Source organism: Delphinapterus leucas, chromosome X, assembly GCF_059928025.1.
Source record: "Delphinapterus leucas isolate spDelLeu-1000000601 "Yukka" chromosome X, BTC_Dleu_Yukka2, whole genome shotgun sequence".
Taxonomy (NCBI): Eukaryota; Metazoa; Chordata; class Mammalia; order Artiodactyla; family Monodontidae; genus Delphinapterus; species Delphinapterus leucas.
Window position 1 is genome coordinate 86,407,264 of NC_143150.1, and position 22,072 is coordinate 86,429,335.

The 22,072-nt window shown below is 38.7% G+C and overlaps 1 protein-coding gene across 26 annotated transcripts in view; it reads left to right on the forward strand.

Moving 5' to 3' along the window:
• Positions 1-22,072, forward strand: part of HUWE1 (HECT, UBA and WWE domain containing E3 ubiquitin protein ligase 1) — a 143,571-nt gene that overhangs the window by 43,574 nt on the left and 77,925 nt on the right. For 18 of the 26 annotated variants that reach the window (XM_089904493.1, XM_089904495.1, XM_089904512.1 and 15 more), the window contains 13 exons: positions 3,478-3,540; positions 5,385-5,462; positions 6,344-6,391; positions 6,472-6,540; positions 6,999-7,098; positions 8,349-8,470; positions 8,766-8,916; positions 9,056-9,183; positions 9,742-9,882; positions 10,097-10,202; positions 11,459-11,584; positions 12,109-12,210; positions 12,669-12,749. In XM_089904493.1, coding sequence (XP_089760619.1) covers positions 3,478-3,540; positions 5,385-5,462; positions 6,344-6,391; positions 6,472-6,540; positions 6,999-7,098; positions 8,349-8,470; positions 8,766-8,916; positions 9,056-9,183; positions 9,742-9,882; positions 10,097-10,202; positions 11,459-11,584; positions 12,109-12,210; positions 12,669-12,749 — 1,315 coding nt within the window. Of the gene's footprint in view, positions 1-3,477; positions 3,541-5,384; positions 5,463-6,343; positions 6,392-6,471; positions 6,541-6,998; positions 7,099-8,348; positions 8,471-8,765; positions 8,917-9,055; positions 9,184-9,741; positions 9,883-10,096; positions 10,203-11,458; positions 11,585-12,108; positions 12,211-12,668; positions 12,750-20,161; positions 21,480-22,072 lie in introns of those variants that run through there. The other 8 variants (XM_089904499.1, XM_089904503.1, XM_089904517.1 and 5 more) reach the window with 3 other exon arrangements.

The window sequence follows — 22,072 nt, forward strand, 5'->3', positions numbered from 1 at the left end:
CCTTTTTTTCTCAGTGTAGCTAAAGTTTTGTCTATTTTGTTGAGTAGTTTTTTTTTTAAAAGAGCTCTTATTTTCATCTTTTCTGTGTTTTTTCTAGTCTCATTCATTTCTGTTCTGATCTTTGTTATTTCCTTTCTTCTGCTAACTTTAGGCTTAGTTTATTCTTCTTTTTCAAGTTTCAAGTTGAGGTATAAAATTAGGTTTATTTGAGATCTTGTTTCTTAATGTAGGCATTTATTCCTATAAACTTCCCTCTTAGAACTGCTTTTAGTGCATCTCATTCGTTTTCATGTGTTTTGTTTTCATTTTCATTTGTCTCAAGATGTTTTTAATTTGCCTTTTGATTTCTTTTGACCCATTGGTTGTTCAGTAGTGTATTGTTTAATTTCCACATCTTTGTGAATTTTTCCAGTTTTCTTCCTGTTACTGATTTCCAGTTTCATACTATTGGGGTCCAGAAAGATACTTGGTATGATTTCTGTCTTAAATTTGCTAAGACTTGTCTTGTGACCTATCATATAATCTATGTAGGCAATGTTCCATGTGGGTTTGAGAAGAGTGTGTATTCTGCTGTTAAATAAAATGTTATACATATGCCTGCTAGGTCCATTGGTCTAAAGTATAGTTCAAATCCAATGTTTCCTTCTTGATTTTTCTCTCAGTACAATCTAGCCATTGTTGAAAGTGAGATGTTGACATCTCCTACTATTATTGTATTCTCTGTTTCTCCCTTCATATCTATTAGTATTTGCTTAATACATTTAGATGCTCCAACATTATGTCCATATAATTTACAATTGTTATATCCTCTTTGAATTGACCCCTTGATCATTCTATAATGACCTTAATTGTCTCCCATTACAGGTTATGAGTTAAAGCCTGTTTTTTCTGATATAAGTAGCTATCCCTGCTCTTTTGGTTTCCACTTGTGTAAAATATCTTTTTCCATCCCTTTACTTTGAGCCTATGTGTGTCCTTAAAGCCGAGGTGAGTCTTGTAGGTAGCATATAGTTGGGTCTTGTTTTTTTTTCCATCCAGCTACTCTATGCCTTTTGATTAGAAAATCAGTCCATCTACATTTGGAGTAATTATTGATAGGCAGGGACTTAGTAATGCCATCTTACTAGTTCTTTTTTTGTTGTTTTGTATTTCCCTTGTCCCTTTCTTCTCTTGCTGCCTTTCTTTGTGAATGATGGTTTTTCATAGTAGTATGCTTTCATCCCCTACTGTTCGTCTTTTGTTGTTTTGTACTTCCCTTGTCCCTTTCTCCTCTTGCTGCCTTTCTTTGTGAATGATGTTTTTCATAGTAGTATGCTTTCATCCCCTACTGTTCATCTTTTGTGTATCTAATCTAGGTTTTTGCTTTGTGGTTACCATGAACCTTACATAAAACATAGATATAATAGTTTTGGGACTTCCCCTGGTAGTGCAGTAGTTAAGAATCCACCTGCCAATGCAGGGGACACGGGTTCGACCCCTGGTCCAGGAAGATCCCACATGCCGCAGAGCAACTAAGCCCGTGTGCCACAACTACTGAGCCTGCACTCTAGAGCCTGCAAGCCACAACTACTGAGCCCACGTGCCACAACTACTGAAGCCCACGTGCCTAGAGCCCATGCTCCTCAACAAGAGAAGCCACCACAGTGAGAAGCCCACGCACCGCAACGAAGAGTAGCCCCCACTCACTGCAACTAGAGAAAGCCCGAGCGCAGCAGCAAAGACCCAATGCAGCCAAAAATAAATAAATAAATTTATTTTTTAGAAAAAGATATAATCATTTTATTTTAACACTGATAACAACTTAACTTTGCATCTGAAAAACTTTACTCTTTTATTCCCGTTCCATTTTATGTTTTTGATGTCACAGTTTACCTCTTTTTATATTGTGTATTCATTAACATTATTTTAGCTCTTATTTTTAAAAATTTTGTCCTTTAACCTTTATCATCCATGGATGATTGTTTAAGACAGTGTTCTCCTCGGGCTCTCAAACAGCTGCTGAGAGTGGCTACAGCTGGTTCACAGGCCACTGCAGGGTCCACAGCTGGGACTGAGGTCTGTATGCCTCCTCCCAGGTCCCTTTGCATATGAGGCTGGTTTCCACCGCTCCCATAAAGGCACTTTTCTCCATGAATGGATGCCAAATTATTGCAGGGGTGGGGGGTGCAGTGAGAGACATCTTATTTGGCCATCTTGCTGGCATCACTCCTTATGTTGCTATAATGGGCATTTTGGATGTTATATGTGGCAACTCTGGAAATCAGATTCTCACCCCTCCCCAGGGTTTGTTGTTATGATTTGTCGTTGTTTGTTTAGACTTTTCTGAACTGACTTTGTAATTCTTTGTTTTGTGTGGTCATTGAGGTCTCTATTCTATTAGCTTAGTGGTCAGCTAGTGATTTGCTTTAAACTCCTGGAACCGAAATATCTCCGTCTTTGCCGGTGGGGTCTGTGTGTATGTTGGTATCTTCAACGTGAATACTCACTGTCTTCAGTACTCAGCCAGGAAGTTTACAACTCTGACTTAGCCTTCACTTCTGGCTTGCATAGAGCCTGATGTCAGCCAGAGATGTGGGAACTTAGTGCTTTCTCAGGTCTTTTCTGAGAATGTGCCCAACCTTGGGCATACATGTGGCCTTCTAGATTCCCAGGAGTGTGTGGAAAGGGCTTTTCAAAGCCCTTATTCCCTAAAGCATTGCACGGCCCAGCCTTTCTTCCCAAGCTTTTCAGTTTGTCTGTTATTTACCCCAGTTGTATGCCTCTCCCAGGGGACTAATGCACTTACTCTTGAATGTTTTCAACAAGTGCCCACCCCACGCCTGGGAGAGTTCAGAATTAGGCAAAAATGATGGATATCTCAAACGCTGTTGAAAATGCAGGCTAGTTTTTAAGCAAGATTGTATGGCTGAGGTTTTGGATTTGGAAGTCAATAATAGTGTACAGTTGAGCCATTCTCCCCTATTACCTTAAGGGCTAGTACTTGTTGATGAGTTTTTTAGACTTTGTGGTGGCAGAGTACAGTAGTAGTAAGCAATGCAGAATCTTCTACTTTGCACTTTGGCTCATGTCAAAAAGTAAGAAACTGGAGAGCATGTAATTCCACCCTATGTGAGAGGTGAGCAGGCTGAGCATGGAAAGCACAGTACAGTACTGAAGACCCAATGGATCAAGACTGACCTTTCAGCAAGCCTGACTGCAGGCATATAAAATACATTTGCTTGCAGGAGCTGTTCATGTTCTCAGTAGCATCCTCACAGAATAATGAAATTGATCTCATTGGAGAAATCACCTTTAGGCAGACCATCTTGCCTTGAGTCTTACTGAAGTTCTTGCTTCTCTTTGCTCCCTCTTTTTGTTTGACTTTAACATTGGATGTCTTCTCAACACTGTGTTCCAGGCAGCCACATACTCATAAATATTTTATACACAAAGCTACCTTAGGCACTGTTTTAACACTGTCTTTTCTCTTTTTCCAAGAGCTGGGGTGGAAAGGAGAATGGCTTTGGACTTGCAGAATGTTGCAGAGACTTGCATATGATGGTAAGTGACTCTTTGGGATATGGGTGTCTTTTGACAGAGCTGTGCGTGATCTCTTTTTGAGCCTTACTTTACAATGAATATATGGTATTTAAAGTTGCCACTTCACATCAGGACTTTTGAGGAACCTGAGATCAATTGAGATATAGCATAGCTTTTCTAGAAATGCTTGGGCTCTCAATGTACTGGTGGTAAATGAAGAATCTCAGAAACAAAGTATATGATCATACCCATCTCTTGAGTAAGAAACTGCGTTTGGTGAGTCAGTTTGAAAGTGATGAAAAATCCCAGAAAGTACACTTCCTTGTACTTTTTCACTGGAACTATCAGAACTCTGGGCAGTCTGGCATGATTTAAGAATGGCTGCTTGGAGAACAGTTCTGCCATTTTGGTTATTGAGAACTTGTAGTGTTCTGTGTGTTTTCCATGTTTACCCCTCATGCCTGTCCTGCTCATACCTTTAACCCATGTTTAGACTATGAACTCAGGCCATCCTCCCCTCTGCTTTGATACGTTGCTGTAGAACCACAAAGCACAACTGGATTATTATGATACAATTCCATGCCAAGAAGCAGCTGTATTTTCCAACAGATGTACTGCTTCTTTTATCAATTTGTCATGTATAGGACAAATGGCTGCAGTGAAATTTAGTATATTCATCTTAACAAGCCTTTTTACCCCTAGGAGAATGGTTCTTTTTCTGGTCACAGAAAACTACAAATAGAACAAATTACTTTCCCACCTTAGCTGGTATACTTTCTTTAGTGTACATTATATGAGTGGATATTGGGTAATATGAGAGGTGAATGTTGTCTGTTTTAATAATCAAAGCTATATAAATCTTAAAGGGTATTCAGTTTGGAATTCTAATTCTGAGAAAATTATTTTTCACCTTAAAGTTTAGTTGATTAATTCTGAGACTCCTTATGTATATCAAGCTTGTTCTTGGCCACTTGAGCAAAACAGTATGATATACTCTACTAGGCTTGCGTGATGTCTGTTACCCATCTTGGTCTCAGCCTATATTAAGAAATCATGCATTCTTTTATTTATTGATATTTGGCATGTCATAGGACTTTGAAAACTTTGTGTGCTTTGAAAGGAAGCAATACATATACATGTTAAAAAATTCTAAGAGTATAAAGGGGTATACAATAATTCTCCATAGCCAGAGGCAACCACTGCTACCGGTTTCTTTCAAAGATACGCTTTAATGGGCATGCTCTTGCAGTCTTACTTTGTTTTTCATGTTGCTTTTCTAGAGTTAAATAGGATTTGTTGTCAGGGTCTGGTTTATATTGACTTGGTATCTACCTGTGCAGAAAAGCAGTTGGATATCATGAGAAATGATGTAGGATGGTATGGAAAGGAGTATTTAAAGAATTATGAAGGTAGGCCCATGAGGCATAGTTTGAATAAAATATTTCAAAAGGTGATTATATTCACTGAGATTTCCATAAGAGTGTTCTTTTCCATTCTTGAACTGGTACCTAGACCCTTGTATTTGTCCTTCATCCTTGGATTCTTATTAATTATTGGGGGCAGACTTGTCTCTCTTTTTCCTCTTGAGAATAGCTGCAGTCAAAATTGATCTCTTGAAAGAAAGAACAACTGATAACTTGAGTTATCAAGTAAGGAATATGAAAACTTTTAGAGCTCTGGGCTCCACCCTCCTGATTCTGTGTTGTTACAAGACATCTGAGCTCTGCTAAAACAAGGAGTGAAGGCACTGTAGCTGCTGACGACACTGCTCATTCTGCTGTCACACTGAGTTGGACAAGTGGCTAAGTCCGAGGGAAGATTTAAGAGAAGATGGTATCTCATTCTTTCATGTGCTTTATACACAGAAATACCCACCCAGTGCAACTACACTACACTTTGAATTCTATGCAGACCCTGGGGCCGAGGTCAAAATCGAGAGAAGGGTGAGTCTCATTCACACTTGTTCTAATAAAGTCAGTAATCCGTAGCTGGGGTCAACTTTTCTAGGACTCCTCAGTAAAAAGAGGGAATGATGTTGAGCTACGTTGCTGCCCTTCCAAGCTAAATATATCCAGCAGCTTCTCAGGAATAAGTGTTCATTGTTTGCCCAGCTCTGATAGGTTTGAATCTTACTTACGTTGGAACTGCCAAAAGACAGGACTCTGTTTATGTGGCACTGTTAGGACTGGTGTATTTTTCTCAGTCTCAGTGGAGAATTCCACTGTTCAGTATAATAGTCTAGGTAGTGATCGGCTGAACTTTCTCTACTTAAGCCAGCCTGCAAGAAGTCTATGTATTGCTTACAAGGTCCTGCTTCAATTATCTGGACATTGCATATTCTTTGAGGAGATAGCAAAATTCACTTTGGTTTAGAAGTGGCCTAGTGAACAAGATCTTTCTTTTTTCCTTTCTACTTAAAATATATAATAATAATAAATAATCTTTCTAGATTATTGGTGCCTTGAGAACAGCTCTAATGCATATTTAGAAAGAAACCATTTACATGGATTCACTCTACTGTGAATACAGAGGCTGTAGGTATTAAGTCAATACAGGTTAAAAAGGGATAAGGAAGAACATGAAATGTATCTGGCTATGTCCGTTATATATTTAATCTACTGGTTTCAAAGAAGCTTTGCTGAAAATATATAAAATGAACATTTGGGGGGATTCTAAAGAATATTTTGATTTTTGAGAGCATTCAGTTGAGACTTCAACCTAGGGGGTGACATCTTGTTTTTCAGATAGCTCTTGCAGTCCTATGGCAGGGGGAAGCTAAGGTATACAGTGACTCCTAACAACTCTCCTATCTTTTTAATTTCAGACATCTAGTAACACACTACATTATATTCACATAGAGCAACTTGACAAGGTAAGAGGAATCTTTGACTATGGGTTAGTTCTTAACATTTGGTTCACTTTTTGTTCCTAACAGTTTTTTTTCTAATGTAGATTTCAGAAAGCCCTTCTGAAATCATGGAATCTCTTACCAAAATGTACAGCATTCCTAAGGATAAGCAGGTATGATATGTCTTAAAAATATCTAAAGGGTGTGGTTGTTATCCATATAGATCAGTGATATGTGCTGGGGCTGGGATATAGCATAGCAGAAAGAATGGAGTCAGATAGTGGGCAAATTAGCCTCCGTGGGCCTTAGTTTCCTCATCTTTTATGAGGCCAGTACTTAAACTGACTTCCTAGGTCCTGGTGAGACTTTGAGGAAAACAGAAGCAGCCTTATTCACCATGAATATCTAATAAGTGGTGGTAGCTCAACACTTTGGATACCAAAGAAGAAAACGTTTAGTTGTGTTATTTTTTTCTGCTCATTGTAATGGTGATCAAATATTTGATTTGATTGATAACAATCAGAACTCTTGCCAAATGTCAAGTAGCCCAGTGAGTAAGATTTAGCCCTTCCTCAGAAAGTATAGTCACCTTTTCCATTGGTTTCCTAATTTAGGTCTTATGTCTCTACAGATGCTGTTATTTACACACATACGGCTGGCCCATGGCTTTTCTAATCACAGGAAGCGATTGCAAGCTGTTCAGGCCAGGCTGCATGCAATATCTATATTAGGTAAGAGAATAACACCCTATAATTAACAGGCCCTGGTTAGGCAGTTTAGACTTGATTTCCTTTGAACTTCATCTGTCTTTGTTGCTATGGGGCTTATTGTAGTTACCTAGGTGGCAAGTTAAATTGTAAAATTGCCAGCATTCCTAGTGTTCACTGTATTCATCATCCTTGGGCTCCTTAATGTTGGATCAGAAGAGGATATGATTGACATATATCACATAGGTTTAGTCTTTATTTGGGTGGGGGGTTTTTGTTTTGGTTTTCTTAATGAGTGTTCAGATAGTCGTCTTCCTCTGGGCCCTATTTTTCCTCTTGCCATTTCATCTTCCTCTTCTTTGGGAGTATAATTTTGAAATTCATTAAATAGTACTGTGCATTTTACTTTTAACTGTAGGGTGGTATAGTGGAAAGCACACTGGTTTTGAAATCAGTCCTGGGCTTTCGCCCTGACTGCAGTTTATTAGGCACCTGTTTATCCTTTTGGCCTCAGCTTCCTCATTTAATAAGTATTTTGTAAGCTGATCTGAGGATTAAATGAAAACCTGTAAAGTACCTAGCACAGGCCAGGCACATAGGTATAAAATGGTAGCTCCTGTTAATATTACCATCCTTCATTATGTAATTACTTGTTTTTCTACTCTTTAAAACTATGAGTTCCTTGAAATGAAATTCCTACTATTCTGTTTGTATTCATACCTAGCATAACTTCTGGTATGTTAGTGGGTACCCAGGAAATGTTTGTTGAAAACTGAATGTGCTCAGATCCCATTAGTTTGCACTTCAGGAGACTGTTCAGTATTACCTTTGTGTGGGATTTATTGGAAGTAGATTACATGCATTCTCTCAAGTTTTACTACAGTGTCATACAAGTTTCTGATTTAGTCTGCAGTAGTCCATAAATCCTGTTCTTTACAGTTTGTATAAGTGTTTCTAGTGTAAAACAGAAACACATGAAGAGACTAAAATGGAAGTCCAGGGTGTAATAGAGTTATCAAGTAGTGATGTTATAAAATATTAATTCTTCATTCTCTTTTGATTCCTGAAAATCTTTGCCCAAGACAATATCATTAATCGGAGAATCTGTCAGTTTGGTGGGTATTTAGAGCTTATCACTGTGTTTGATCCAGTCCTCTAGAATTCAGTGATTCTGCCCTCCATTGCTGGTGGGAAGGGAGTCCTTCCCCAGAACCAGTAGGTGCCAAAAGGTTTGTCATTGGGCAGTGGCTTGACCACTGCCTTCTTGCCTAAAGTGTTTATTTCTCCTTTTGCAGTGTATTCCAACGCCTTGCAGGAGTCCGCAAACAGTATCTTGTATAATGGGTTGATAGAAGAGTTGGTAGATGTCCTTCAAATAACAGATAAGCAGCTTATGGTAAGTATTTATTAATATTTTCCTGTGTATATCAGGCTCATATGTATTTATCTGGTTTTTGGTTTTTCCCAGAGGTTAAAATGAACCCCAAGAGGGAAGCTTAGCCCTTTCCTCTTTGGATATTTCGCTGCAAATTTAACAAACGCAGGATTTTCAATGTTATTCTCAACAGACCTCCATCTATTCCAAGCAATTACCAGTAGAATAACTTAAATTTTAGAGTGGGTATTAGCAACTTGGTTCAGTCATCTACTTCTTATTTAACACATCCCATGTTTACTTTCTGTTTTCAAAGGAGATTAAAGCTGCTTCTTTACGAACATTAACATCAATTGTCCACCTGGAGAGAACTCCCAAGCTCAGCAGTATTATTGACTGTACTGGAACTGCCTCCTACCATGGATTTTTGCCTGTACTTGTGCGGAACTGTATCCAGGCCATGATTGGTAAAGTTTTGGTGGTTATTGTCCTAGCCACCAAGAGGAACCCTACCCTTTGCTTTGTCTGCCTTTGTTTAGCATCCTGCCAACTTAACATCAAATTCTGAGCTTGTTCTTTCTCTCCCTCTCTCCACTTCCCTTGTAGATCCTTCCATGGATCCATACCCTCACCAGTTTGCCACTGCTCTCTTCTCTTTTTTATATCATCTGGCCAGCTACGATGCTGGTGGCGAAGCCTTGGTCTCCTGTGGAATGATGGAAGCCTTATTGAAGGTGCTCTACTTATTTTAAAAAATACATTTGTGGGGAAATCAACTAAGAGGGTACAGAGTTGTGAATGGTTTGCAGTGAGAACAGTTAGCATAAGAAAGCTTAACCCAGAAAATGTTATACTTAATTTCTCAGGTTTGGCCTTCTAGTTATCTCATTAACAACTTTTAAGAGCAGCTATTTCCATTATTAAGAATTGCTCATAGTCCAGCATGATGTGATAGGAGGCCCTGGGTACTGATTAAGATATTGCCACATCTTATCGTGACCTTAGGCATGATAGGCTTTGCCATGTGCTGGGCACTGGGCACCAGCTCTTTTCTCCCTGAATATTTTATTTAATCCTGAAAGGTAATTTATGTCCCTATCACCTCAGGAGGTTGAGTCTCAGAAGTGATAGAGCTATCATTTGGCAAGCACCAAAAATCAAACATATATTTTTTTCCTTCTATACCATGTTGCCTCTCTGAAACCCTAGACTGCATGTTTCCAGAAGAGCACATTATTTACAGCTTTGTGTCTTTTCATTTGATTGGTTTTACCTTTTTCTCTCCCTAATAGGTCATAAAGTTTCTTGGTGATGAACAGGACCAGATAACATTTGTCACCAGAGCTGTCAGAGTGGTTGACCTCATCACCAATCTGGACATGGCAGCTTTTCAATCCCATAGTGGACTTTCTATCTTCATTTATAGACTTGAGGTATACAAGGAGCACTTCGGAGCACTTTGCATATACTTGTATGTAGTGAGAGCTGAGCCTAGGAACTATCCTTATAACCCTAAAGAGCCATTTTATCCCTCTATTGTTTTTAGAAACCAGTTCTGTAATCTGCCTGTGATATTCTTTTGTTATAAATATTTTTAATCTCCGTTATTTATGTAGGATTATCTTACTGTTTTCCCCTTGATCGTAGCATGAAGTGGATTTGTGCCGAAAAGAATGTCCTTTTGTGATCAAGCCAAAGATCCAGAGACCCAGTACTACACAAGAAGGAGAAGAAATGGAAACTGATATGGATGGTAATTAACAGTTACTATAAGTATTGGTTCATTATCTTCTTTTTCCCAATAAAGTGTGAGCTCCGTGAGATCAGGTTACTGTTTTGTTCACTGCTGTAATCTCCAGTAGTGCCTGATATGTATATCATAAGTGTTTAAATATGTGTTAGGGAAAGATAAGGAGAATGTAGACACTAAAATGGGACCCTGTGAAACTACCTGGCCATTTTGAGAAGGAAAGGGAGAGGTGAAAAAGTTGTTGGGTAGGGAACAAGTTTTAAATCATAAAATCTGAAAGATAGAAGACAAGGTATTCTTAATCTTGGGGTGCATCAGGTAAGTCCATTTTTAAAACTTCCCCCAGTTCGTAGCTCTTAATAGTACCAAAAATAAAAAACTTCCACAAAACAGCTTTCTTAGAATTTAATCTTATCTTGACCCAGGATGTCATTACATATATCTGTTATCATGCTAATAATAAAGGTATTAGAATTTTTATAATGCTTTCATTCTTTACACTAAATATACCTAAGTTTTCATTCCTTTTTTTCCCGAACACAATTAACTATGTGCATTGCTGCCCCTAGAAGACCCTTTACCCAATTTCTATCTCTAGTCTACAGTGGGTGACTTGGCATTTGAGGTAATGGGTGTGGTCATGTGGTCCTGAGTGCTGATTAAAATGTGACATCTCCTAAATGTGGTGGTGTAGAAGACAATTTAAAGACTCACTGTTCACTATAAATCAGTGGTTGTCAAACTTTAGTAAGCATAAGAATAAATTAAAGTGCTTGCTAAAATAAAGATTTAGTGCAATGCTTGATTTAGTAAGTAAGACCAGGAAATCTACATTTTTAAAAACTAATCTTGGTGATTATGATATACTCGTAGAGAAAATTGTATATTCACTGAAAAGCAGGTTAGAAAACATGAGTTTGTGTTTCCTGTGTATAAGTAGGCACATGTATGTATGTTTGTGTATGTATAAAAAAGATTAGAAGAAAAATCCACAGTTGGTTGAATCCGCAGATGTGGAACCTCGGATATGTAGGGCTGACTATAAAGTTATATGCAGATTTTTGACTATATGGAGGGTTGGGGCCCCAACGTTTGTGTTGTTCAAAGGTCAACTGTATTTTCATTTTGGGTTTCAATTTTCTAATCCTTCTCCATTTTGATATCATTCATCTCACCTTACGGAAAAAAATTGTTCTCAAATAACCTTCTCTTTGGTGGTGCCTTTTATTCTAATTTCTTTATCATAACTTTTACTTTAGTTGCAGATGTGACTATGGAAAGTAGTCCCGGCTCATCCATCCCTATGGAGCACCGGCTGGATGTTGAATTAAGGGCATCAAGTTCCAGCAGCACTAGCATCTCCTCTGGCCCTGGCCCTCGTCCTGGTATGTAGACATAGAGAGACACAGCCGATAACAGTGATTGAATTACTAAACTAGTGAAACAAGGTGCTTTGGGGGAGCTTAAGCAGTACATTTGGAGGTTTGCTTCTTACGACTGTGACTGTTACTTTGCCATTCTGGTATTCATTTTCTCGTATTAACATTTATTTCATAGCATTTTATAATTTTCCAACTATTCATACTTTGATTATTTTATCAAAACATCCATGTTTGAGGGCAGATAATATTCAAAATAGTAACTGAGGATCAGAGTTAATCTTTTTACTTTGTAATTTTTCTTTTTTACTTTAGACTTTTAATTTTAATATAGGTTTTGTGTAGTCCTTGGTGATTTATTTTTTCCAGTTTTAAAGCTTAGGTAAATGTTCTTCCCAACATCCAGAGATTTCACTTCGCGTGTCTGCTAGTGTTGCTATAGTGCATGTGGATCTCCTAAAAATTTGTTTTATGTACCTGCTCATTGTACATAATGGTGAACCAGTATAATCCTCTTTCTCCCTTGCCAGGAGTCCAGTGTATTCCACAACGAGCCGCACTTCTGAAATCCATGTTGAATTTCCTCAAGAAGGCCATTCAAGACCCTGCTTTCTCAGATGGCATACGACATGGTATTTGATTCTAGATACTTTCTGGAGGGGTGTTTGACTCTCTCAAAAATTGGTCCTTCTCATACTTTTTAGGAAAAGGCCATGCCATTTTGAATAGCTTTTAGTCCTTTAGTGTCACTTTTCCTAGACCTAAGGATTGTTCGTTCAACTATTTAATAATGATTCATCTATTTTTTTCCCTTTTCCAGCTTTTGAATCTGTGTTCACTTCCAGCCTGCTACCCCACTCTGTCTCTCAGTGTCTGTATTCTTTTATTCTTTGACCTACTGTTAAAAGGTTATTGCATGGACAAGGAATAAATAATAGAATATTAGGAGGAGACAAGTGGAGGCCATTAAATTGGAATCAACATAGACTTTGCCACCGTGTGGTATATGTAATATATTGATCCATCATCCCCACCCATCAAACTACTACTGGTCTCATCATATTCTTCTTGATGTTTGCTTTTCTCTTAGTGATGGATGGTTCTCTGCCTACCTCTCTGAAACACATCATCAGCAATGCAGAATATTATGGCCCATCACTTTTTCTCCTAGGTAAGTGGAGTTGAATTTGTTCATACCAAGCTGGAATAACCTAGCAGTGTTCTCTGTGTGTTTTATATCCTTGTAGAATTTTACTATCCACATTTGTCCACTGTGTGATTATGTATCTTTCTAGTTGGTGATGAAATAGAGAAAGGTCAGAGTCCAGTTTCAAATAAATATCCATTTGCAGTGTATTGTGTCAGGCAAATGTGATAACTACTACACTACAGAACTCTTTTTTGCAGTGTATTGTGAATCATTTGTAATCAGTAGTATTATTGTACACTTGGATTTTTGTGCTACACTTACATTGCAGGTGTGATAGGAAACATGTCTTTATTCAATGGTTATTCCCTAACCTTGGTCTAAAAAGCCCAATCAGAATGGTTTCCATTCTCAGAATTAAATGTCAGACCTGTAAGCTATAGTATAGAAAATTGTTTCTTACTGTAGAAAATTGTTTTGGAACCTGTGGGTACTTTGTATTTACTTATAGAAAATGTCCTTGCATTTTGACATCACCACTACTTTGAGTATTGCTGTTGTTAAAACCTCATATTTATTAACTGGCATTTATTGAGTGCCATACATATTCAGGACAATACACGAGATATATATGCTTCTAGAATTCTCCTTAAAACTGCAAAGGAATTTAGTGGGAGGTGTAGAAATAGAGAAGGCCTCCTTGTACCAGTAGCACACATATTTTAATACTTTGGGGTGTCTAGAGGGGGAAGTTTTGGCTACTACAGACTCAGATGCTTAACTACCTTGCCAAAGCAATTTAGGGGTTTTTTTGTTTATTAACTTTGTATCCTGTGACTCTGCTAAATGCTTTTTATTTTATTTTATTTTATTTTTTTGTTCCTGAACTCAGAGGGGAAAGCATTCAGTCAGTATTTCACCATTAAGTTTGAGGTTAGCCAAAAAAAAAAGTTTGAGGCTAGCAGAAGATTTTGTGTTGACTGTTTTGTTCCTCTTGATCAGGTTGAGGAAGTGTTCCCTTGTGTTACAGCAACTCCATTTTGACATGGAGAGGCTCCCTCCCAAGGTTAGTTTCAGGTGGAAAAACTCCTGACAGTAGTCCTTTGGTATGATCAAAAAAGGATTTGTTAACACAGTTGGAGAAGTCCCAGGTCAAGGGACAGGGAAGGATGGCTCTCTTTGGGAGAAAGCCCCAGAACAGAGAGAAGCAAGTGCACAGGCCTTTATTTATAAAGGGGAAGTTTAAAAGGCAGCAAGAGGATACATGTGCTTGTGGGTTGGGGTGGGGAGCAGGTGAGCCCTCTCAAGATGATGAAGGAAGCAGTAAATGAGACTTAGAGCATAAAAGCAAACGTCAGTGTAGGTCAAAATTCCTTCTTTAAAGTCTTGATTGATCCCTGGCGTTTGAATTAGCATAACAACCTCCCAGGTTCCCTGTAAATAAACTTGTATTTGAAAGGGACCAGATTTGCAAAGCCAGCCCAAAGTAATTAGTCCGGCAGTTATTTTAGCTCCACAAATAATAGTGTAGAGCCTTTCACCCCAGGCAGAAGGAGATGGCCAGGAAAAGAAATTAATGGGGGGTTGAGAATCTCTTGGAGTATTTTAGTAATATAATTGGCTGTTTTGGTTTGTTATTTTATTTGTTGAACTATTCTGGATATCTTTCCTATATTATTAACCCACATGCAACAGGAGGTCCCCTTCAAGACACAAGCTCCACTTCGAAATACCAGTAGGTAGTTTAATGTAATGTATTATCAATTGTCATAGCAAATAGATTGCTTTGTCCCTCATTAAGGGCTTCTAAGACCTGAGTTGTTTGGTTTATGTGGTCGGCCAGGAGTTATGCCATTATCTGGGTAGCCTCTATGAGATGAATCTGTTACAGAATTAAAAAGACCTAAACACCTTGTGTCTATTACACCAAAGCTGGTGATGAGGCCCAATATAATAGGTAAAAAGATGTCTCAGTGCTCCCTTTTGTAGCCAGTTGATGTTGCAGCCTAGGGGGAGGGCATGAAGGGGAAGTCAATGAGGAAGCACCTGGTGAGGTTGTGGTGTCCTGCTGCAACAATTCCATGCTAAAACCCACCAAATAAAGATTCTGACTCCTTTCATATCCTACCTCTGGCTCTTCTACCCCACTTTTATACCCAGTTGTGTCCCCTTTAACTTCCTCAACTGCCTTTTCTTCTCTCTCACCTCCTGTCTTAGCCTTGCCACATTTTAATCTGTTCAAGTCTGCATATGCTCTGTTCCTAGCCTAGCTGACACTAGTACCAACATGGTTATTGTGGACTCCTTAACTGGAGAGGGTGACAGGTAGTCAGTATGAATATTGAAGACCTCCAGAGCAGCAAGAGTTATTTGTATAAGTGGTTGCGTCTCCTGGGGCACCTGGTAACATTGCTGGAGGTTTAGTGCTCAAGTGACATTCTCTGTTACTATTACAAAAAATGTTGTCCATCAAGTTGAGGAAGAAGGAAATGTGGGGTCGTGATAGGGGAATAATAGAGAGTGAAGTATGAGACTGTCCGATGAGGGGAAATCAGCTCATGGGGCCATGGAGTTGTGATGAGTATAGCAGCAGATATGGGACCAGTTAACATTTGAGGGTGTCAGCATCGAGTCTGGGACTATCAATTATGCTGAAATCATTATCTAGGATGCTGGGTTGATGGGAGTCCTGGCCTAGCCCCAAAACTTCGATGGAAAGTTTTATACATTGGAGAAGTACTTAGAGAAGTGACTGAATATCAGTATTCCTTTGTCCCCAGGAGTTATAATGTAATTTCTTACAGGAAAACTGTGGACTGATTGAATACCCCAAACAAGTGAAGTCACAGCATAGACAAGAAAGGGCCCAAGGAGTTTGGCATTGAGCTGGAGTGGTAGAATCCCAGACCCAGGCCAGCCAAATGAGGCATTGCCAGGCCAACCAGAGTCTGGCATAATATTATGCTAGAATGTTGCATAATATTTTCAACCCTGTGGTCTCTGGGCCTTGGCATGCTAGAGGTGCCTATATATTATAGTGGCCACGGGCATTGTTATCCAGATTATGTAGTGGTTTCTCAGTCAGTATCTCCGTAATAGCATGGATTCAGAGCTAGCATCCTATTTAAGAGTGTTGGTACTGGGAACTAATTTAAGATCTTCCTTTCCTCTTTGGAAGAACCATAAAGTTGTAGACGTGGGGCCAGCCAGGCACCAAGACCTCCATTTCCTGCAAAGAGGGATCTCCAGTTAGTGAACCTTTAAAACTATTGGGTTAGCCAAAAAGTTACTTCAGTTTTTAAGTAAAAATAAAAGACACATTTTTCATTTTCACCAAGAACTTTATTGAACAATGTATTCACCCTTTTGTTCTACTACCTTCTGCCATTTTTCAGGCAACTTCATAATTCCATCTTCCCAAAACATTTTATCTTTTTGAGCAAAGAACTGTTCCAGGTGCCTTTTACGGTCTTCCAGAGAACTGAAATTTTTCCATTAACAGAATTTTGTAAAGACCAAAATAAATCCGAAGGTGCAGTATCTGGTGAATACGGCAGATGAATCAGAACCAGCCAAGCTGTAACAATTTTTGCCTGATCATCAAAGAAACATGCAGTCTTGCATTATCCTGATGGAAGATTATGCATTTTCTGTTGACTAATTCCGGATGCTTTTCGTCGAGTGCTGCTTTCAGTTGGTGTAATTGAGAGCAGTACTTGTTGGAATCAATCGTTTGGTTTTCCTGAAGGAGCTCATAATAGAAGACTCCCTTCCAACCCCACGATATACACAACATCACCTTCTTTGGATGAAGACCGGTCTTTGGTGTGGTTGGTGGTGGTTCATTTCGCTTACCCCACGATCTCTTCCGTTCCACGTTATTGTAAAATGTCTACTTTCATCGCCCGTCACAATTTGTTTAAAAACAGAACATTTTTGTTAGTTTAAGTAGAGAATCGCATGCAGAAATACAGTCAAGAATTGTTTTTTTGCTTAACTTATGTGGAACCCAAGCATCAAAGCGATTCACATAACCAAGCTGGTGCAAGTGAATGTCAGTGCTTGATTTGGATATTTTGAGTGTGTTGGCTATCTCCCGTGTGGTATAACATTGATTGTTCTCAATTAATGTCTCGATTTGATCTCTATCAACTTCAACTGGTCTACCCGACCATGGAGCATTCTCCAGCGAGAAATCTCCAGCATGAAACTTTGCAAACCACTTTTGACACGTTCAATCAGTCACGGCACCTTCTCCATAAACTGCACAAATCTTTTTTTGCATTTCAGTTGCGTTTTTACCTTTCTTGAAATAATAAAGCATAATATGCCGAAAACATTGCTTTTTTTCCTCCCATCTTCAATATTAAAATGGCTACACAAAAATTCACCAATTTTGATAAGGTTTTTTTTTTAATGCATGCTGATAGGACAGCTGTCACAATACAGTCTAACAAAATTGTTTCGAATTAAGTTAAAGACAGCTACGCTACTAGAGCCATCTTAACGGAAGAAAAACTGAACGAACTTTTTTGCCAACCCAATATATTGGGCAAGGTCTTTGGCAGAGACCTTTCTCGTGGCATACAGAATAGTCTGGGAGTGTGAGGGCCCTCAATTTCCAGTGAATCCCAGTCTGTTATCCACTCTCTGTGTAAGTGCCAGTCTATAGATTGCACCAGGATCAAAAAGGGAAGGGGTCTTTAAGTGAGGGGGGATTTTCTTCGGGATCATAGATTCATATATGGGGAATGTCCCCTTTTGTGGCCAGAAAAGGGAATGGAGAGGTCCTCATTGCGTTTCATTAGGATGCCCTATGAATTAAAAGGTTAAGAGTTCAGAATAAAGTGGGCAAAAGAGAGACCCATTTAGGAGACCATTGTCCATTTTGTAAATTTAAGAGAGCATCCTTGAGTAGGCCATTATGTTTCTCTGTTAGCCTGCTGTCTGCTAACAGTAAGACAGATTGGAAGCTCAAGTGATGCCTTGTTTTTACAGCCCATGTCCAGACTGAATGAGCAGTAAAATATGTACCCTCATCAGAGTCAGTGTTACCAGGAAGCCTAAAGGGAACTAACATTTTGTGAGGCTTATAATAATACTACTGTTAGCAGTAGCATGGCAGGAAGGATAAACCAAGATCAGGCCTGTCTTAACAATCAATCTTTGTTGAGGGCATAGCAATTTGCACCCGCATATTGAGGCAGTGGCTTAACAAAATGAATTTGCCAGTCAGAGAAGGGGTGTTCATTCCTTGGTATGGATTTCCATTGGCCATAATGCCAATGACAGGACAGGACACAGAGATCACAATGAGAGGCCATAGTTTGGGCTAAGGCCAGTGTCATGGGGATGCCATGGTGTTTAGCCCATATTTAAGGGTCTGGGGACTGCAGTGACTGGACATCTCATGGACCCACTGAACCAAGGACAGGTAGTAATATCTGAGCTTATTTAAAAAGTGTGAGCAAGTTAGTCAGCTGTGGCATTAAAATGAACTTCTTCTCTGGTGGCCTTAGCATGAGTTGAGACACGAAACTTCAATTGTAATATGCAAAGTATGAGCAGTAATATATCCCCAATGTGGAAGGCCCCATAGGGCATGATCCTGAATGGGATAATTACTTTGAGCCCATTGACCAGAAATAAACAGTGAGGCCATTAGCTACCACCCAGGAATCTATAAACATATGGAAAATGGACATAACCATTATTGAAGTGTGTTCTCCAGTGCCAAAATGACTACAGTCAGCTCTCAAGTTGAGTTGACTCTTAAGTCCCATCCTTTATCAAGAGTGACGCAGTCAAGGGGTGGAAAGCAGCAACTCTCCAGCAGGCTCTATCACGTGTGATTGCCATCCATAATATAAATGAAATCCCCTTTTTACTGGATTTTCTACTCAACAAAGGTATGTCCCTGTGCTTTTATGTCCTATTCCAAGTACCCTAAACAGTCTTGAAAACCAAGGTCACTTGGTTAGGTAAATTATCTGCAGGACAAAAGCCTGAGGCTCTAAATTCTTGGTGCTTTTTTCATATTCTGAATCTTAATTTTCTTACTCCTCTTTTTTTGTAATTGCTATCCTTATATTGTTTTTATCGACATCTAAACTTTTAAAATTTCTTGTTCTATCCTCTGCCAAAATGGACAAAATAAGACCGTTAGCTTGCCTTAACTTCACTTCTTTTTCAGCATTCTCTTTGTTTTCTTTTTAGTAACCCTTGGCTTTCCCTCTCTTCGATGCATTTTTTAATTTTGTTAGAGTACATCTTTGGGTAATTTTTAGGGTGTTATACTTACTTTAAGAAGTTTGTGGACGTTTCTCCACTGTCTTATGTTACATATTGTAAATAACCATGTTGTTAAACTGGTTCTTGTTCCTTTGTAGGTAACTTCATTTTCTCTTTACCCTTGAAGTTCACAAACTTTACCAAGATGTATTTATTTTATAAATTTACTTATTTTTTTGTTTTTTTGTGGGTTTTTTGGCGGGGGGGTTGGTTGGCTGTGTTGGGTCTTCATTGCTGTGTTCAGGCTTTCTCTAGTTGCAGCGAGCGGGAGCTCCTCTTCGTTGTGGTACGCAGGCTTCAGTAGCTGTGGCACACGGGCTTAGTTGCTCCGCGGCATGTGGGGTCTTCCCAGGCCAGGGATGCAACCCGTGTCCCCTGCATTGGCAGGCGGATTCTAAACCACTGCACCACCAGGGAAGTCCCTACCCAAGGACTCTTAACATTGCTGATGGTATTTTTAAATTGCTGAAAGGGCTTTTTAGAAGACATTTTGTCCATTTTGTGTCCATTATTAACCACTGCGCCAACAGGGAAGCCCTACCAGGATGTATTTAGTTCTATTTCTTTTCATTGTTCCCTCGTAGCACTTGGTTAGGCTCTTTTAAAAATCTAAATATTTTTTCCTGCTTCAGGGAAATTCCTTTGGTTCCTTTTAACTTACATGTTCTCTCCTGGAAACCCTATGGTTTAGCTAATTAGACTACCATATTGATCTCATGTCACTTACTTTCTGAGAGAATTTCTTTATAATCTTTCAAGATGCCTATTGCATTATCAAATCTTTAATTCCTTACAAATGTTTTTGATCGCCAACTATTACCTTATTTTTAAGAGACCCTTTGTCTTAGATTATTGCTGTTTTATGGGTTTTGTGGTTTCTAGAATTTGAATTTTTTTTTTTTTGCGGTACGCGGGCCTCTCACTGCTGCGGCCTCTCTCGTTGCGGAGCACAGGTTCCAGACGCGCAGGCTCAGCGGCCATGGCTAACGGGCCCAGCCGCTCCGCGGCATGTGGGATCCTCCCAGACCGGGGCACGAACCCGCGTCCCCTGCATCGGCAGGCGGACTCTCAACCACTGCGCCACCAGGGAAGCCCTAGAATTTGATTTTAATCATAAATTTTTTAAGAGTTATTTCTTTTAGGAGTTAGTTGCTTGGTTCCATCTGGAACTAATTGGTTTTAGTGTGTTCATTCGAATTCTTAATCATCTGTTAATTCTAAAAGAGGGCTTAAACTGTCCCCGTTGCACAGTAGCATTATGACATAGCATTATATTAAATAGTTAGACCTCCTTAAAATAACAGACTTGATGTCTTAGTAACCTCTAATAGAACACTAATTTTAGTTTATGAATACTCAATTTTAATAGCTCCTTAGAATTTAGACATTTGTACGAATGGAAGTCTATTGAAGGGTCTATCATACACCAATAGAAACCCAAAAAAAAGGACTTAAATTTTCCATAAGTTTATAGCTCATCAGAAATACCAAAGGCCATTGACAACTGTTGGTCCCAGTAATTGTCATATATCTGCCATTTCAATAGCATTTGATGAGAGGTGCTCTGTTGACCCATCATGAACTGAAAATCCTCTGGTTTCTTTTAGATCTCAGGCATCAGCAATTATGAGTTTGTTTTATACATGGTTTATGGATATTGTATGTGCATGTGCCTTCCTTGTCAGGTTTTAAAATGAAACTTTTAAAAATCTCATTAAATGAGTTAGGAAGCCTTGTTTTAATTGCTCCTAGAAGGTTTAATAACACTCACATCTAAAATTGTTGGCTTGGTTCCTTTCTGTTACTTGGTAGTATTTTTAAAAATTCTTGTAATGGTCTAGTCTGCTTTGCTGTCATTTCTTGATAGTCGATTTTTATGACATTTTCTTACAAAAGCATTGCACTTCATTGTTAACACGCAGTTTGTAAAATTTTATTTGTTCTGAATCCAGTTAAATCTCTTTTTTTCATTGCTAATATATATTGCTCTCTTTATTAGATTTCCCTTAAGTTTGTAAGCTTTTTCAGTCTTTTCAGAGGGCTGGTTATTGGTTTTAATTATTTGTGCATTTTGCTTGCAATTTCACTAAATTCTACTTTCTTCTGTTTTTTCTAGTTTCTCTTTTGTTTACTTTTTAATGAATGCATTAATGCTGTACTGTTTTCTCTTGCATAGAGTTTTTTCCATATTCTTTTTGCCATATTTGCATTAATAGTAGTCTTAAGGCACGTTTCTATATGCTGTCAAAAATTGGTCAGATTAATACGCAAGGACTCTTTTTTTTCCGCGGCATGTGGGATCTTCCCGGACCAGGGATCGAACCCGTGTCCCCTGCATTGGCAGGCGGATTCTAAACCACTGCACCACCAGGGAAGTCCCTACCCAAGGATTCTTAACATTGCTGATGGTATTTTTAAATTGCTGAAAGGGCTTTTTAGAAGACATTTTGTCCATTTTCATCAGTAAGTTTACATTCACTTTAACCCAGCAAACACACACCGCCATCTTACATTTTTTCCTGCTTAAGCAGACAAAAAAGGGTATATTTTTAGGTTTATCAATTCTCACCATTATGGACTGGTTTATATGCATGGTGGTACATGTATTTAGTAGAACAGTATGCAGCCATTCAAATTGAATGAGTTGTAGTGACGTGGGAAAGATAAAGGAGATTATATGGTGCCTATTACAATTGAAAAAACAAGCTAACCTCATTCTTATCAAAATATGCTCATAAAAATCTTGAAATTTTCAGGTTTTATTTATATATTTTTTTCTTAAATTTTATATATTTAAGGTGTACAACATAATCTGATATACATAGTGAAATGATTTCTACAGTCAAGCATTATCTCCTCACATAGTTTCCCTTTTTTGTGTGATGAGAGCACCTGAAATCTACTCTCTTAGCATATTTCCACTATTCATTACAATATTACTAACTATAACTGTCATGCCTATACATTGCCCCATAAAAATCTTGAAGAGTAGTCACTAAATTCCTAATGGTGATCCATCTCTGATGGGCAATACTAGAACTTTTACTAAGCTCATG